Raw genomic sequence first — 18,673 nt, 5'->3', positions numbered from 1 at the left:
TGTTTGTTGGACAAGTTAAGTAAACTCATGGGTAATCACAAAAATTCAGGCATCATGCTGGAAGCAAGACTCATTTTCATATTTCCACACAGTGGAAATAGAGCTGGATATGACAATTAACAGGTAGCAGATACCTCAACAAAACCTTCCTCCGACACCTTGTATCTGTTAAAGTTGGAAGTTGGTGCGTTTGAGGCAGCTTGTGCTTGGGTTTGTGATGGTTAATGTTTTAACATCCCAACCCTCACAAACCCTCCCATTTTTGCTGGTTAAGTTTACCTCCGTGGGAAGCCCATTGTCTTCCCAAAGCCTTCCAATTCAGACAAGAGGAGAAAAGTTGAGGTTGGCCTTCTAGACCTAGACCAACTTGAGGCCCTTAGTGGTCAAAGACCAATTTCCACCTTTAACATACAAGGTGGTGGTAGGAAGGTTTTGGAATGCTTGATTCCTTCCATAGAAAATAGGAGCAGGAGTAGGCCTTTTGGCCCTTCGAGCCTGCTCTGCTATTTATTGTCATGATCATATCATGACGTTCAAGCAGAAACCGAACCTACAATCAGGACCAATGGCCCCTGAGTAAAATCCAGCACAATAAGAGGGGAAAGACTCAGACACAAACCTTTCTCTTCCATTTAACTGAGATTGTTTACATTTCAGACGGGAAGAAAAGGGAAATAATCCTTACTCAATGCAGCATTCAGGTTAACTCCTGCTTACCAAGCAGGATAACTGGACTTGAACAGAGTTCCGAAAAGAGAGAGCATAACACCAGTCAATCTTTCAACTGAGAGGAGAGACCTAACCCAGAGGGAAATAACAGTAAAAACTGGCAAATGAAAATACTGGTCCAAACTGGTCTGTATACCTTAAAATGGAACAATAAGAACAAAGAAAATTACAGCACAGGAACAGTTCCTTTGGCCCTCCAAGCCTGCACCGACCATGCTGCCCAGCTTAACTAAAACCCCCTACCCTTCCAGGGACCATATCCCTCTATTCCCATCCTATTCATGTACTTGTCAAGACACCCTTAAAAGTCACTACTATATCCGCTTCCACTACCTCCCCCGGCAACAAGTTCCAGGCACCCACCACTCTCTGTGTAAAAAATTTGCCTCGTACATCTCCTTTAAACCTTGCCCCTCGCACCTTAAACCTATGCCCCCTAGTAATTGACTCTTCCACCCTGGGAAAAAGCTTCTGACTATCCAGTCTGTTCATGCCTCTCATAATCTTGTAGACTTCTATCAGGTCTCTCCTCAACCTCCATCGCTCCAGTGAGAACAAACCAAGTTTCTCCAACCTCTCCTCATAGCTAATGCCCTCCATACCAGGCAACATCCTGGTAAATCTTTTCTGTACCCTCTCCAAAGCCTCCACATCCTTCTGGTAGTGTGGCGACCAGAATTGAACACTATATTCCAAGTGCGGCCTAACTAAGGTTCTGTAAAGCTGCAACATGACTTGTCAATTTTTAAACTCAATACCCCAGCCGATGAAGGCAAGCATGCCGTATGACTTCTTGACAACTTCTCCATCTGCATTGCCAATTTCAGTGACCTGTGCACCTGTACACCCAGATCCCTCTGCCTGTCAATACTCTTAAGTATTCTGCCATTTACTGTATAGTCCCTATCTGTATTAGACCTTCCAAAATGCATTACCTCATATTTGTCCAGATTAAACTCCATCTGCCATCTCTCCGCCCAAGTCTCCAACTCATCTATATCCTGCTGTATCCTCTGATGGTCTTCATCGCTATCCGCAAATCCACCAACCTTTGTGACGTCCGCAAACTTACTAATCAATCCAGTTACACTTTCCTCCAAATCATTTATATAAATTACAAACAGCAAAGGTCCCAGCACTGATCCCTGAGGAACACCACTTGTCACAGCCCTCCATTCAGAAACGCATCCTTCCACTGTCTTCTTTGACCGAGCCAGTTTTGTATCCACCTTGCCAGCTCACCTCTGATCCCATGCGACTTCACCTTCTGCAGCAGCCTGCCATGAGGGACCTTGTCAAAGGCCTTACTGAAGTCCATGGAGACAACATCCACTGCTCTACCCTCATCAATTATCTTCGTCACTTCCTCGAAAAACTCAATCAAGTTCGTGAGACACGACCTCCCCTTCACAAAACCATGTTGCCTCTCACTAATACGTCCACTTATTTCCAAGTGGGAATAAATCCTGTCTCGAAGAATTCTCTCCAATAATTTCCCTACCACTGATATAAGGCTCACCGGCCTGTAATTACCTGGATTATTCTTGCTACCCTTCTTAAACAAAGGAACAACATTGGCTATTCTCCAATCCTCTGGGACCCCTCCCTGTAAGAAGTCTCACAACACCAGGTTAAAGTCCAACAGGTTTATTTGGTAGCAAATACCATAAGCTTTCGGAGCACTGCTCCTTCGTCAGATGGAGTGGAAGTACACACCAGGCCCACTTCCCCCACCCATTTACCCCACTAATCAACACATCTTAGGACTCTAAGGGACAATTTATCATGGTCAATGCACCTAACCTGCACACCTTTGGACTGTGGGAGGAAATTGGAGCACCCAGTGGAAACCCATGCAGATACGGGGTGAATGTGCAAACTCCACACAGACAGTGAAGACCAGAATTGAACTCAGGTCCCTGGGGCTGTGAGAGGCAGCAGTGCTAACCACATTGAATACACTCAGGCTCCGATTGGTAAAATCGGGCCCAAAGGGCAGGATCCGGGCGTAATATGGATCCGAGCCCGGAATCCTCTTTGCAGCGCGCCCATACGCGTTTTGCCGGCTCCAGCCTGATGCGCGCTGTTGGCGGTGCTTTGCGCTGGCGGACCGATCTGAGTTGTGAACTGCGGATGCACAGTTCGAAAAAAATCCGAAGCAGCGCGTCCAGGCGTGAAATATAAAACAGCAGAGAGCGGAGAGGGGGGGACGGATGGACTTGGGAGAATCTTACAAACTGCAAATAATGCAGCATCCTCATTGCGCTGCCTAATTATCTATGAGAAAGGTAATTAAACTACAGTGTCCTAGTGAGCAAGTAGTGACCTGTTTAATACATTTGTGATCTGTAACTGGATTGTTGATGCTCAAATGTTCAGAGTCCTGTGGTGAACTTGGCAGAATTGTCCCCGTGGTGGAACTTGGTTGGAAATAAGATTCAAGGAGATTACTACATCTGGGAAACCAACCATAGTGAAAAGAAGCTTGCATTGGCAACTCTTCTCTCACATTCCATGGCAGATGTGCCCCTACTTATGAATGTGACTTGCATGGGCAACTTTGGGTGCAGCTATTCTGCCTCTGGAGCAGCCTTGGATCCTTTGTCATCTTGTTTTCATCTGAACATTGCACAGAATTAGAGGAATCCCCTTTGGAAGATAATGTCAAAGTTATAATCGCAGGAACTAAAAACCTGACAATCAAAAATCTGGGATAATATTCCAGAACATGGATGGGGGGATATGCATTTTGAAATATTATCCCAGATTTTTGACTGGCAGGTTTTTAGTTCCTGTGATTATAACTTTGACAGTATCTTCCAAAGGGGATTCCTCGAATTCTGTGCAATGTTCAGATGAAAACAAGATGACAAAGGATCCAAGGCTGCTCCAGAGGCAGAGTAGCTGCACCCAAAGTTGCCCATGCAAATCACATTCATAAGTAGGGGCACATCTGCCATAGCATGTGAGAGAAGAGTTGCCAATACAAGCTTCTTTTCACTATGGTTGGTTTCCCAGATGTAGTAATCTCCTTGAATCTTATTTCCAACCAAGTTCCACCATGGGGACAATTCTGTCAAGTTCACCACAGGACTCTGAACATTTGAGCATCAACAATCCAGTTACAGACCCCCCAGTCCCCCCAGCCACATGCAGCACACAGTCACAGCCCCTGGTAACATTGGAAGGCTGCAGCAGTGCTATCTGCACTGTGTGCACATCTTCAGCCTTCAGCCTGAAGTGAGCTGCAGTGCTAGGATCCAGCTGCACTGCAGGACCCGAGGTCCATGCTGCCTCAGGGACATCGGAGTTTGTGCACAGCAACATTCCCCCCCTCCCCCCCCCACACACTCGCAGAGACGCCATGGACCCGGGACAGCAGAATGGCCACGACTCAAGACACACGTAAGTACCGGGGACCCTCCGAATGCAACGTGCCTACCTCCTCGCCAATCCTCACCGAGGAAGTGCCGGCTTCAGACTTTTATTTACCAGGTCGTTAAAAACGCGACGCGGATTGGGCCGCATGGTGGTAAAGTGGGATTTGGTGGTAGAGTTGGGCGCGCGCTTCATTAAGTCGATTTAAATGCATGCAAATGCATTTAAATCGACGGGCTGCCCGATGGGTGTTGGTAAAGCCGCGCTCTGCTCAGAATCGGGTGTGCATCGCGTTAAAGGCCCGACGCCCAACTTTACCGCGATTTCGCGCCCGTTTTGGTAAAATTGGGCCCATAGTGTTGGTGGATATCAGTTTCTATAATTGACAGGTCTGGAAAATCCATTCCTTAAAGTGAGATTCTGGAATATGACAACATGGTCAGCGGCATTATAGATTCCGGTACACATTGGTGACAGAAGTATATTTTGCATCCTATATCAGGGTGGGATTACGATTATGCAATATAGCAATACTAGTGAGGTTTGGATGACAGATGGGGGGAAAAGATTAAAATTACAAACAAAGGTTTTTATGTTTACTGTGTTTATTTGTTCCAACAGGAAGTGATACCACCAAGCTGTCACTCATGAATAAGTACAAGGAGAACTTGTTAGCTACCAGCCCTGTGGACATCAGCCACCAGCAGACAGCGCTGCTCCCACGCAGTGCCTCTGGTGGACAGAGGAAACGTTTCACAAGCAAATCCAGAGGTCAGTCGTTCTCTGTTCTCAGCAATGTTGGATTGAAAGGAAAAATCATTGTTTTCTCCAGGATTATAAAAGTAACTTCATTTATGCCTTTTAAAGTCATGAACATGTGCAACAGGGAAAACAGCCTTCAAATCAAATGCATTTTTTTTAATGATGCAATCGAACACATTGCTAGGTTATATTAAAAAGCTTTGGGCGCAACCTTGAGAGATCCTGCAATTTTTAAAATCAATTTTGCAGGAATAAAGCGTTCTTAGTTTAGATTAGCTGTACCTCCGAGTATGTTTCCCAGTTGTGAATTTTTTTCAAAACCTGTGATTAGGTAATCACACTCTGCTAATTCAAGAATTGATTCGAGTCAATTTTAAATGCTTACATCATTGTACTCACTAAAATCTGGATGGCTCTTCCCACTGGCATGGAAAGATAACTGAGAGGGCACTGGCAAAGGTTGTGTGGAATCATAAAATGCTGTCAGCCCAGAAAGAGGCTACAAGAACAATTTAGCCAGTGAATCATCTCCCCATACTTTGCCTATAGTTCTCCATCCATTTTTTTTTCCTTTAGGTGCTTATCCAATTCCCTTTTGAAAGCCGCAACTGAATCCATCTGCACCACCTGTTCAGGCAATGCATTCCAAACCATTGCATAAAAATGTTTTTGCTCATGTTGCTTTTGATTCTTTTGCTAATTGCTTTAATTCAGAGATCTCTAGTTCTTGATTTACCCACCAATGGAAACAGTTTGTCTCTATCCTATGTCTCTCGGCTCCTCAGGCTTTGACAAGCTGTATCAAATCTCCGCGTTGCCAACTTACTTCTCACTTCACTGAAGTCCCTCATTCCCGGGAACCATTCTCTTAAAGGAGTCAATCGGCACCAATTATCACTGAGCTCACTGGGATTTCGTGGTGGCTGAGGGATTAATTGGGAGTTGTGTAGCTCTCCTGTGTCTTCCGAAGACTGCCCATCAAACATTGTCAGGTTCAACAGCAGACTGTCAGGGATGAGGATTGGGGAGTTGCACTCATTGTCAGGCCCTCTGCACACGATTGAGGGACCCAACAGCAGCAGGAAGTGAGGGCACAGAAAGGCATTGCAGCGCCTTTGCTTTCAATCCCTCTGCATCCCAAACAATAATCCTGCCCTCACTGTCCTATATCCAGGGATCCAATGACAATACCCGCTGAAGTTCTTGGAGCAGCGCTCCCAGTGCTCTAATCAGCTGGCAGCTCTGAGCAGGTGGGATTTCTGCCCCGGGATCATAAATCTGAGGGAAAGCCCAATTGCTGGCTAGTGATGTGCCTGACAAGGTCTTAACTTGTTTGTGCCTCCCCCATAGAATCAATACAGGCCAGTTCTCCAAACAGCAGGCAAAACCCTATCATCCACATTTAATTCAACTTTAGATGTCAGTTACTCTGTTAATTTTAGCTTATGGCTTCCTTGCTTAAGCATGAGCACATTTTCCTTTTTGATTCTTTGGCACAAATTTCTTTCAAAATCAATCTTATTCGTAACTGCTCTCAGTTTAAAAAGTTTGAGTTTCATTTACCCCTCTATTTTATCTCTTTCCCTGACTGAATATTGGTTCAGCTTCCAGTCTTTCTTCAGATTTTATTGATTTAGTTACACTGATGTCTCAATGATGTTCCTAAATCCAGGGAGCAAATGTCAAAGCTGGGAAAGTCTACCGCAGTGGTTCAGGGAGACGACTCGCCATCACTTTCTTGAGGGCAATTAGGGATGAGGGACAAACAGTGCACTTGCTGGTGATGTTCAGACCTCGTGAAATTTTTTTTAAAAAAGTCAACAGAGAAATAGTTTACCTCGCAAATATCTGGACATAATTGTGCAATCAAAACTATCTTTTAATTGCAGAGGTTTTGTTACAATTACATTTCGTTTGGCTTTTGGATGTCCACGAAATACTGCATATTTGCAAATGTCATAAAAGAATAACTGTTCAGCCAACGGAGTGTCAAAATTTCTTACCTGAGTGACCTTTCACTGTACAGATATGATGAAGAGAAAAAACACTGTCTTACACATCAAATGCAATCGATGTCTTTTAAAGCATGGTAGCTTTTTAGATAAAAGCACCTTGCACTTAATAATAATTCCTTTTATTGGAAATTACTTCTGTGCGCAGCATCACATCCCATCACTGCTGTGTGACTCAACTGTGTTTTAAAAGGACAGTGGTAAAGTTAGAAACCTCCTGAAGACATTTAGTGCTTTCCTTTAGGTAAGTGTTTTTGAAATGCCAAAGCCACAAAACTATGGGCTAAATAACCTCGTTATACCCCATAAGATGAATCATTTGTTCAAGCCAGAATACAGATTTGTTTTTTCTGTGCTTGCTGAATGTAATGGAAAGTTTTTCTTTAACACAGATCCTGCCCAGTCTCAATTAGGAATTGAACCTTTGTTGCACAACTCATAGTTTACACTTCGGTTGGCTGTAAACATCCCTCATGAAATGCGTTTGCATAGTATCATTCCGTTCCTAATCAGCATTAATTCTCAGTAATAATCTAATCTGAATCCAAAATCACAGCCTAAAACTTAGGTAAGGGGAAGTGTGGGGTGAGTGGAAGGGACTTGGTGATATGGTAGTAAATACAGAGTTCACTTGCACCAGTTGGTCGAGACATAAGCAATGTATAGAACCTGGCTGTCTGCTTGAGTCATTGATGTGTACGTGCATCCAGCACTGCCTGTGCTGCTCATTGGTTGTGCATTTGGTACTGGGAGGAATCAAAAATAGTTAAAGGCAATCAGCACCTCTTAAATGGGATTTCAGTTGCAAGAAGTGCCACATGGTAACTATCAGTGAAATGGTTTGAGTTGGAAGAGGACAGGTTCCATCATGCATTGATGCTGCACTGGGGGCATTGGTGCAGGAAGTGGAGAGAAGGAGGGACAACTCTTATAGAATCATTGAATCCCTACAGTACAGCAGGAGGCCATTCGGCCCATCAAGTCTACACTGACTGCAATCACACCCAGGCCCTATTCCCACACATAAACTCCACATATTTACTTTGCTAATCCCCCTGACGCTAGTGTCAATTGAGCATGGCCAATCAACCTAACCCACACACCTTTGGACAGTGGGAGGAAACTGGAGCACCCGGAGGAAACCCACGCAGACACGGGGAGAAAGTGCAAACTCCACGCAGACAGTGACCGAGGTTGGAATTGAACCTGGGTCCCCTGCGCTGTGAGACAGCAGTGTTAACCGCTGTGCTGCCCAGGGATAAACTCCGGGGATAAGAAGCCATCTGAGTTGCTGATTAAGAGATATTGGGAGGAGGTTGTCAACAAATTTAATGCAAAGGCCATTGCTCTCTCATTTCGTGGATGTAATGATTTGACCATTTGACCAGTAAGAGAACTGTTCAAATACCTCTCATCACAACTGAAATGAGAAATTGGATTAACTTAGGTCTCAGCCCTTTCTCAAAGAAAGCAGACTGTCCTTTGAGTCAAAAGAGAAAATGCTGGAAAATCTCAGCAGGTCTGGCAGCATCTGTAAGGAGAGAAAAGAGCTGACGTTTCAAGTCCAGACAACCCTTTGTCAAAGCCTGGGTCGTCTGGACTCGAAACGTCAGCCCTTTTCTCTCCTTACAGATGCCGCCAGACCTGCTGAGATTTTCCAGCGTTTTCTCTTTTGGTTTCAGATTCCAGCATCCGCAGTAACTTGCTTTTGTCCTTTGAGTCAGATGGTTGGAGGTTCAAATCCCACTCCAGAAACTTGAGCACAAAGTCGAAGCTGATAACCTGCATATATTGAGGGAATGCTGCGCTGTCAGAAGTACCATCTTTCAGATGAGACATTAACCCGAGGCCTATCTGCTCACGCATTTCCAGACAGCGACCATCTCCAGCAAGAGAAAATCTGACCATTACCCTTTGACATTCAATGACATTATCATCGCTGAATCCCGCACTATCAACATCCTGTATGTTATCATTGAACAGGAACTAAACTGGATTACCCATATAAATACTGTGGCGACAAGAGCAGGTCAAAGGCTAGAAATCTTGTGGCAAGTAACTCACCTCCTGACTCCCCAAAGCCTGTCCGCCATCTACAAGGCACAAGTAAGGAGTGTAATAGAATACTTGCCACTTGCCTGAATGAGTGCAGCTCCAACAACACACAAAACGTTCAACACAATCCAGGACAAAGCAGCCCACTTGATTGTTACCCCTTCCACAGACATTCAATCCCTCCACCACTGACGAACAATGGCAGCCATGTGTACCATCTCAAAATGCACTGCAGGAACTCACCAAGTTTCCTTAGGCATCACCTTCCAGACCCATGACCACTACCATCTAGCAGGACAAGGGCAGCAGATATCTGGGAACACCACGACCTGGAGGTTCCTTTCTAAGCCACTCACCATCCTGACTTGGAAATATATGATGTGGAGATGCCGGCGTTGGACTGGGGTAAACACAGTAAGAAGTTTAACAACACCAGGTTAAAGTCCAACAGGTTTATTTGGTAGCAAAAGCCACACAAGCTTTCGGAGCTCTTAGCCCCTTCTTCAGGTGAGTGGGAATTCTGTTCACAAACAGAGCTTATAAAGACACAGACTCAATTTACATGAATAATGGTTGGAATGCGAATACTGACAACGAATCAAGTCTTTAAGAAACGAAACAATGGGAGTGGAGAGAGCATCAAGACAGGCTAAAAAGATGTGTATTGTCTCCAGACAAGACAGCCAGTGAAACTCTGCAGGTCCACGCAACTGTGGGAGTTACAAATAGTGTGACATGAACCCAATATCCCGGTTGAGGCCGTCCTCGTGTGTGCGGAACTTGGCTATCAGTTTCTGCTCAGCGACTCTGCGCTGTCATGTGTCGCGAAGGCCGCCTTGGAGAACGCTTACCCGAATATCAGAGGCCGAATGCCCGTGACCGCTGAAGTGCTCCCCAACAGGAAGAGAACAGTCTTGCCTGGTGATTGTCGAGTGGTGTTCATTCATCCGTTGTCGCAGCGTCTGCATAGTTTCCCCAATGTACCATGCCTCGGGACATCCTTTCTTGCAGCGTATCAGGTAGACAACGTTGGCCGAATTGCAAGAGTATGTACCGTGTACCTGGTGGAAGGTGTTCTCACGTGAGATGATGGCATCTGTGTCGATGATCCGGCACGTCTTGCAGAGGTTGCTGTGGCAGGGTTGTGTGGTGTCATGGTCACTGTTCTCCTGAAGGCTGGGTAGTTTGCTGCGGACAATGGTCTGTTTGAGGTTGTGCAGTTGTTTGAAGGCAAGAAGTGGGGGTGTGGGGATGGCCTTGGCGAGATGTTCGTCTTCATCAATGACATGTTGAAGGCTCCGGAGGAGATGCCGTAGCTTCTCCGCTCCGGGGAAGTACTGGACAACGAAGGGTACTCTGTCCACTGTGTCCCGTGTTTGTCTTCTGAGGAGGTCGGTGCGGTTTTTCGCTGTGGCGCGTTGGAACTGTTGATCAATGAGTCTAGCGCCATATCCTGTTCTTATGAGGGCATCTTTCAGCGTCTGGAGGTGTCTGTTGCGATCCTCCTCATCCGAGCAGATCCTGTGTATACGGAGGGCTTGTCCGTAGGGGATGGCTTCTTTAACGTGTTTAGGGTGGAAGCTGGAGAAGTGAAGCATCGTGAGGTTATCCGTGGGCTTGCGGTACAGTGAGGTGCTGAGGTGACCGTCCTTAATGGAGATGCGTGTGTCCAAGAATGCAACCGATTCCGGAGAGTAGTCTATGGTGATCCTGATGGTGGGATGGAACTTGTTGATGTCATCATATAGTTGTTTCAGTGATTGTTCACCATGAGTCCAAAGGAAGAAAATGTCATCGATGTATCTAGTGTATAGCATCGGTTGAAGGTCCCGTGCGGTGAAGAAGTCTTGTTCGAACCTGTGCATGAAGATGTTGGCATATTGAGGTGCGAATTTGGTCCCCATGGCTGTTCCGTGTGTCTGGATGAAGAACTGGTTGTTGAAGGTGAAGATGTTGTGGTCCAGGATGAAGCGGATGAGATGTAAAATTGCATCTGGAAACTGGCAGTTGTTGGCGCTGAGCGCTCCTGTTGGGGAGCACTTCAGCGGTCACGGGCATTCGGCCTCTGATATTCGGGTAAGCGTTCTCCAAGGCGGCCTTCGCGACACACGACAGCGCAGAGTCGCTGAGCAGAAACTGATAGCCAAGTTCCGCACACACGAGGACGGCCTCAACCGGGATATTGGGTTCATGTCACACTATTTGTAACTCCCACAGTTGCGTGGACCTGCAGAGTTTCACTGGCTGTCTTGTCTGGAGACAATACACATCTTTTTAGCCTGTCTTGATGCTCTCTCCACTCCCATTGTTTCGTTTCTTAAAGACTTGATTCGTTGTAAGTATTCGCATTCCAACCATTATTCATGTAAATTGAGTCTGTGTCTTTATAAGCTCTGTTTGTGAACAGAATTCCCACTCACCTGAAGAAGGGGCTAAGAGCTCCGAATGCTTGTGTGGCTTTTGCTACCAAATAAACCTGTTGGACTTTAACCTGGTATTGTTAAACTTCTTACTGTATTGTAAATATATTGCCATTCCTTCACTGTCGCTGTGTCAAAATCCTGGAATTTTCTCCCGAACAACATTGTGGGTGGACCTACATCTCAAAGACTATAGTTGTTCAAAAAGGCAGTTCACCATCACCTTCTCAAGGGCAACTCGGGATGTGGCATCAATTGATGGCCCAGCCAGCGAGGCCCACATCCTGTAAATGAATTAAAAAAAGGTCCAATGGTACGATTTCAGTGAAGAACAGGTGAGTTCTTCCTGCTGTCATAGCACCTTAACCCTGCTCTCAACAACAATCTCCTCCACTCCCCTTTCTGGGGCCTTTGATCTGGACCACCTCCATGATGCTGTTCCAGGCTGTCTCAGCAATGACCAGTGCTGTCAGTGGCAGTACTGTAACTGGTTAACCAACTGCCCTTGAGGTCAATCCTAATCTTCAAGTGACAGCAGCCCTGATATCAGGATGTTAATTGTCTGATGCCAATTGAATTGTGTTGCGTCTCCCAGAATCGACTGTGCAGGGTTGACCCAGGTTTTCCAATCTGCCGTTGGGGGCCCTGTGGCTGCCATTACATCCGGCTCACCGTGTACATGTGAAAAGAAAAAAAATTCTCCTGATCGCGAGACCACAGACTCGTTCCACTACAGAGGCCTTAGATGCAGAATTTTATGGACCAGCTACCAAAGAAAGCTAATGGGCACTAACCAGGCAATGGTTGGTGTGCTGGGCAGCCTCCAGAGTGCTTTCACACAATGTCAATAAAGGTTTGCTCCAAGCGCGAAGCTTATTCATTCCAATGTGGAATGAATACACAGCTCAATCAGTAATGCAGTGGAACCCTCCAATGATAGCATGATGAATGTGAGAGTTTCACAAAGTGTCCCTTTGATAGCTTGGATGGGGGATTGCAGGTCATCATCATCATTATTTCATATGTTTGGGGAAGCAGTTATAGTTCAATGTTGAAGTTAATAATCCTGTCAACAGCTTCAACTGACGCAGTGTGAATGGTTATGTCGCTACCAGGAAGGGATCTCTCAGGTCAGGAATTCAATCTGCGGTCAATGGTCTGACTTGGACATTCCTCATGTCCCATTTGTGGAACAAGTCACCAAACCTGCCAAGCCTATTCTTAAGCGCTTGAGGGTTGTTCAGATTTTCTGTGGAAGGTTTGAATAAATGCAGCATGTGGGACTGGCACAGAAATAGAGATGTACCTACTATTGGGATAGTGGGTCGAACCCTGAAAGATGCATTGTCTGTGGTTACAAAACAGATTCATCTCTGCTGTAAATGGTTCCAGAGGTTTCAAATGACAACTAAACTTTAAATTGCCTGGCATATGAAGTGGTTTACTTTCCAATATTACTTGTAGGATTCACATTCATACCAATTGTTGAGATTTAACAGCCAGTCAGTTTTTTGGGGGATAACTTCTCTGCTCATGGCTATGTTTAGGGTGAATTTGGCCTCCTTTGTCATGCAACGCTTTTGACACTGTTGATGCTCCGGTTGTGTTGAGATTGCAGAAAAGGAAATAAATAGGACCCATATCATCCTTCAGATTTTCATGCTGAATATGCTTATGGGTTAGGTGACAAGCTCATGTTCCAATGTATTTTGTGCAATTACAGGTTGAATATCCAAAATCCCCAGGGCCAATCCCGCCAGATAATTTTGACTTTCAAATACGACTTGTACAAATAGGCCTACTTACATTACAATAGCCTAACCCTAGGCTGGCTACATTTATAAAGATAAATAACACGGCCAGAAAAGTTGAAGATGTATCACTGAATATTATATACAGGATGCTGGAAAAAGTTCCTAACCTGTGGTGTCATCCGTGATTCAGCCTGTAGAAAAGAGTTCAGAGTGTGACTGTGCAGACAAACAACTAGGCTTCCTGTGTTAAAGGTTGAGTGTGGTCGACAAGATTCATGTCGACTCAGTTTAGAGATTTCCTGTGTTAAAGGTTGATGAGGTTCAAAAGAGTGCGGTCTTTGGATGTGTTCAGTTTTTGGATTTACAGACGAAAGATACGAACTCTGTATCTGCTTTCACAGTCATAGCCTTGTATCCTGGTCTGTTTTTAAGCTGTCAGCTTCTTTGGAAAGCTGTGAATGAACTTTGGCTAGTTTTACAAGTTGATAGGTATTGGTTTTCGCTAATTCATTCAGTTGACATTTTTAAGTACAGATTTTCCAGGGGACCTCATGTTGCAAACATATTCTTTAATCATGCTGGTAAGCATCTAAGGTCCCATTTATAGCTGAAACTAGTCAATCAAGGTGCCTGCCGTTAATTGAACTTGGCCTTGCTTGAATAACCACTGTGATGTTTTATGTGATAAATTGCTGGAAGTGTAAATTAGTGTATGAATTCAATGAGCGTGTTTTGAGGTGACAGTGTGCCGTTTGTTGGTGGCGGGATCTTATGGTCCCGCCATTGTCAACAGGGTTTCCCATTGGATGCACCTCTTGCCTTCGGGAAACACATGGCAGGAGTGTGCCATTGGTAGGACGGTAAGATCCTACCGACATAAATGACAGCAAGATTTTGTTGAAAGACAAATCAGGTACAGAAGCAAAAATGAAGAGAAAGATTAAATTAAAATGGAGAGATAAAAAGAGATGAAGGAAAAGTGAAATAAACATTAATGGCCCTGATTTTACCGGGATGCCCGCCCCATGAGGCTTGCAGAATGGCATTCTCCACTGGCCTCGGGCGCGATCCTATAAGCATTCGGCGGGTGTGCCGGTGAGATTCCGGCCTAATGTCTCCAACAACAATTAAAATCTGATTGACTAAAACACTAGACTCGTAATAATTATTTTTTGTGTTAGACTGGCAATAACTAATATTCATCACATTGTTAAAAAGCACTTTGATTTGAAATGACTACCTATCATCTATCATCCGTTCAATGTTTAGATCTTTACCCTACTCAATGCTTTGCAGGAGCAAAGACAAATGTCATGTTGATGAAGCTAACAGAGGGGCGACACATCTTCAAAAGCAACTTTTTGATTTTATTGTTTAATCGTGCCAATAAAGTTGCTGTGTCATTTGTACCAAAAGAGCAGTGAGCATGATTAGTCTCACCATTATTTTGACAGCAATTTTGGGGCTATTATCTTTCTTGTCATGGACTTGATGGAGCTGATATTGGAATTCCTTTTTGATAAGCCATCCTTTCATGTCAAGTGCTAAGGTCCTTTTCAGTTGTATTATTGGCTGAGTTGGAGAAGTGTCTTCTATTCTCAATTTTAAATTAGATGAGCCAGTCATTACAATCAGAAGTAATTGCCATCACTACAACTTCTTTGCTGCACCAATTAAATTAATATTCATCTACGCTATTATTATATGTGCCCATTTTCTTCCTGAATATTGCCGTGAGTGCTTCGAGATCACTTTGTTATTGGAAGATTGCCAATAACTGAAAGTCTATCCATAATGTATCTATTAAGCTGGCATCTCTAATGAAGCAGCCAAATACATAATAAATCATGGATGATATTAAATGGAGATGATGGAGGCCTTGCCTGCTGGCTGTTGGGATGGTGAAAGCCCCGCATTGTTTCTTTTAGAGCAGGCCTACCATGTAAAGTGCCACTCAGGCACCTAGCTGGGTGGTGGTGAACTTCCCCAGAGTCAAGGACCCTGGGAACGGGTGTCTTGCCTGCTGAAAGTTGCTGATCTCTCAGAAGCCAGCAGCTCTATTGAACAGCTGCACTACTGGGAAGGTGGTGGCAGCTGCCAGTATGACCTAAATATGAGGTCTCGGTTCATTGCTGGATCCTAGGCCACTGGTGTGTGATGGCGGTGGGGGTTGGGGGCTTATGAGATTATGGTCTTTGGGGGTTGGGCGTCAGCATCAAGGGAAGCACATGGCTTTGAGCTGGCCATCCTCTTCCCAATGCCAGTCCCTTGATCAGGCATTGGGTGTTTGACTCAGGGTTTCTTCCTGGGGAACCTACAAGCAATCCCACATGGGTTTACTTGTTGTACTTTCCACATGGCAAGCCCCCTGGGTTTCACTGCTGAGTTAATTCCAACAGTGGTGAGAGAGGCCCTTAAGTAGACATTCATTGCCCAATTAAGGGCCTCCAATGGAGGTGGGGCTGGAAGGTGCAATTGTGGTGGAGGTGGGAAGGTAGCGGAATCTTTACCTACCACTCTCCTGCCATTACCAAACACGCATTATATTCCTCTCATGATATCAGTTCCACATTTCACAATTTGCACGGTTTCATTTTGTTTCCTTATGAATGGCCAAAATCAAGCTTCAATTCCAATGAATGTTTGGATCCTCATTGTTGGATTTGGATCTTCATTGGGATACTTTTCTTCTCCCCATGTTGAACAGCAAATTGGAAGTCATGTTTGCCATCATTATTACTCTTTTATTTATTCTGCGAGTATGACTTCCTTGGAATATTTTTCTACGTTAAAAGTGCTATATAAACAGAACTTGTTATTTGCTATAATCTTCCACATAGATGGGATTGCATATATATACGTCAACTAACTCATTTCATCCCTGGACTTCAATTTGCTTTGAGATCTTGTACAAAGCTTTCCTTTGGACTAAGCTGCCACAACGACACGTTTGCTGCGCTGGCCTCAAGATTTTATGAACCGAAGGTTCATCCAGAAATTCAGAGTTGATGCTGAGACATAATTGTGAACTCTGATGGTAGTTTCATGAATTGTAGACATGTGAAAACAGCTTGTTGATAAAATTTATAAAGCCTCAGTAATTTCAGTTACCAGATGAATTAAAAAGCATATGCCAGTAACTCCTATGAGCCTAATTCACAATGTACATCAAATCTAAGTAATATGTCAAATATGTGAAAATTCCACCCAGTGGAATCCCATCATAACAACTTGTGAAATTCAATGAAATATATGTTTACTGCTCATAAATGTACTGCTTTAAGTCTGTGCGAAATGAAAAACAGCATTGATAAACCCTTTAAAAATATCTTCTATTTAGTGTTTAAATATCATTCTATTTATCAGGAACAAATTTATATTAAATAATGAAGCTACATTTTCCTTCCCCCAACAATGAGAAACAGTTAAGAGTGTAATCTGTCATTCACCAATTATTTGCAAATTGGGAATGTCAGGCATACTGATTTTCTTACACAGAGAGAACCATTCTGTGAAGATTTGGCATATTCTGCAAATTGCAAACATCAACAATATATCATCTTAAATGGTAACATATTCCTAGAAACAACTTATACAAAGTGAATGTTAACATCTTTCAAAAAATATTATTTTTAAATAAAGAATTCAAAATTCTCACCAGTTTTCATTTTGAATTTGACTAAATTTTAAAATCTTAAATACAAATCCTGGGATGAATCTTAACTCTCAAAGATGGGTTGAGGTTTAAAACTAAAAATTCTGGTGGCACTCACCTGCTCATGACAAATATTACAAAGAGGTTGCCTGCCTTTTTCACAGTCACTCGTTTATAACTCATTTCAGCTGGGTTTCCTCACCCCCTACAAATCCAGCAGCTGAAAGGAAATGAGGAGGACTAAATCCATATTGTGAGTGCCTTTACAGCATAGCTTGTGGGCCAGGTGGAACAAGATTGTCTTCTCCATGCCAAAAGATTTCTTTCTGCTTCCCCATGACCGCAATCTGCTTACTCCCCCCAACCACTATCAGGATGCCCTTCCTGAGGATGGAAAACTCCACCCCTCCCCCCAGCTGTGATCTACATTCCCCTAATGATCACTTTTGCTCCTTCAATATAGTTACAATCCCCCAACCTGAAACTGCACCACAGCTGACACAAATTGCAACCTCAAAAAAGTCTGATAGGTTTGTTAAATATGATTTTCCTCTTTAAATCTATGCAGATTCTGCCCAGTAGGGTATTGTCATTTTCTGAGTGCCTTTCTTTCACTCCCCTAATGATAGATTTAAGCATTTTCCTTGCAACAGATGTCAGCGTAATTAGAAACATAGAAAATAGGAGCAGCAGGAGGCCATTCAGCCCTTCAAACCTGCTCCATCATTCATTAGGATCATGACTGATCATCCACCTCAATAGCCTGATCTCGCCTTCCAGTTGGATCATTGTTTCCTTTTTTTTATTTTAGTGCTTTCCTACCCATGGGGTCATTCTAGAATATAGGGAATAATGGAAGATCAAAATCAATACATCCACTCTCTCTGTAGCCACGTCCTTTAAAGCCCATGGATATAAATCATCAGGTCCAGGGGATGTGTTGAATGTTATTCCCATTACAATTTCCAGTACTTTTCCTTCACTAATACTAACCTCCTATAGTTCCTTATTTTCACTAGAACAATGGCTCTCCAATATTCCAGAGTGTTTGTCTTGGCTTCTACCAAGAAACTAATGCAAGGTATTTAGTTAATGTTTCTACCATTTTCTTATTCCCACTATACTTTATTCTGTTTCTGTCTCTCAGGGATTCAGATTGACTGAATAATCTCTTCCTTCCTATATATTTAGATAGGCTTTTCCACTTAGTTTGTATGCCTCTAACTAGTTTCCTCGGTCAGCCTAATTTTTCATCAATTTCTTAATCGTCCTTTTGCTGAATTTTAAAGTCCTTCCTTGTTACCTTTTTGACATCATTATAAACACTTTCTTTTAATCTAATACGAGTTATAACTTCTCTTCTTGTCCATGATTTGACCATTTATTTGGGTTTTTTTTATTCCTCAACAGTATGTATATCATTGTGAACTATGAATTAATTGTTTAGATTTAAGGCGGTAAGTTTGGGCTTAATTGAATCACTCTCAAATCTAATATAAAATTCCACCATGGTATGATCACATTTCTCTAGAGTTTCCTTTATTATACATTGTTACATGAAGAGCCTTCCTGGTCCATTCTGCTGATTTTTACTCAATTCACTACTCTGCTCTGTATGATGGTGTAATGGTATTGTTGCTGAACTAGTAATCCAGAGACCCAGGGTGATTTTCTGGGGACCACAGTTCAAATCCCACCACAGCAGGTTGTGAAATTGAATTTAATAAACATCTGGAATGAAAAAGTCAACTGCTGACCATGAAACAATTGGTGTAAAAACCCATCTGGTTCATTGATGTTCTTCAGGGAAAGAAATCTGCCATCTAATCTATATGTGACTCCAGATCCACTGATATGTGGTTGACTCTTTAATGACCTCTCAGTTCAAGGCCAATTAGGGATGAGCAA

General features: G+C 43.5%; 1 protein-coding gene across 1 annotated transcript in view; it reads left to right on the top strand.

The window, feature by feature from the left end:
• Positions 1-18,673, top strand: part of astn1 (astrotactin 1) — a 2,581,734-nt gene that overhangs the window by 923,632 nt on the left and 1,639,429 nt on the right. Inside the window, exon 4 of the mRNA XM_078219174.1 lies at positions 4,729-4,878. Within this exon, the coding sequence (XP_078075300.1) occupies positions 4,729-4,878 (150 nt within the window). The remainder of the gene's footprint in view (positions 1-4,728; positions 4,879-18,673) is intronic.

Source organism: Mustelus asterias, chromosome 8 (assembly GCF_964213995.1).
Source record: "Mustelus asterias chromosome 8, sMusAst1.hap1.1, whole genome shotgun sequence".
Lineage (NCBI taxonomy): Eukaryota > Metazoa > Chordata > Chondrichthyes > Carcharhiniformes > Triakidae > Mustelus > Mustelus asterias.
Note: the sequence above shows the minus strand (reverse complement) of the source record. Positions and strands in the feature narration are given on the sequence as shown.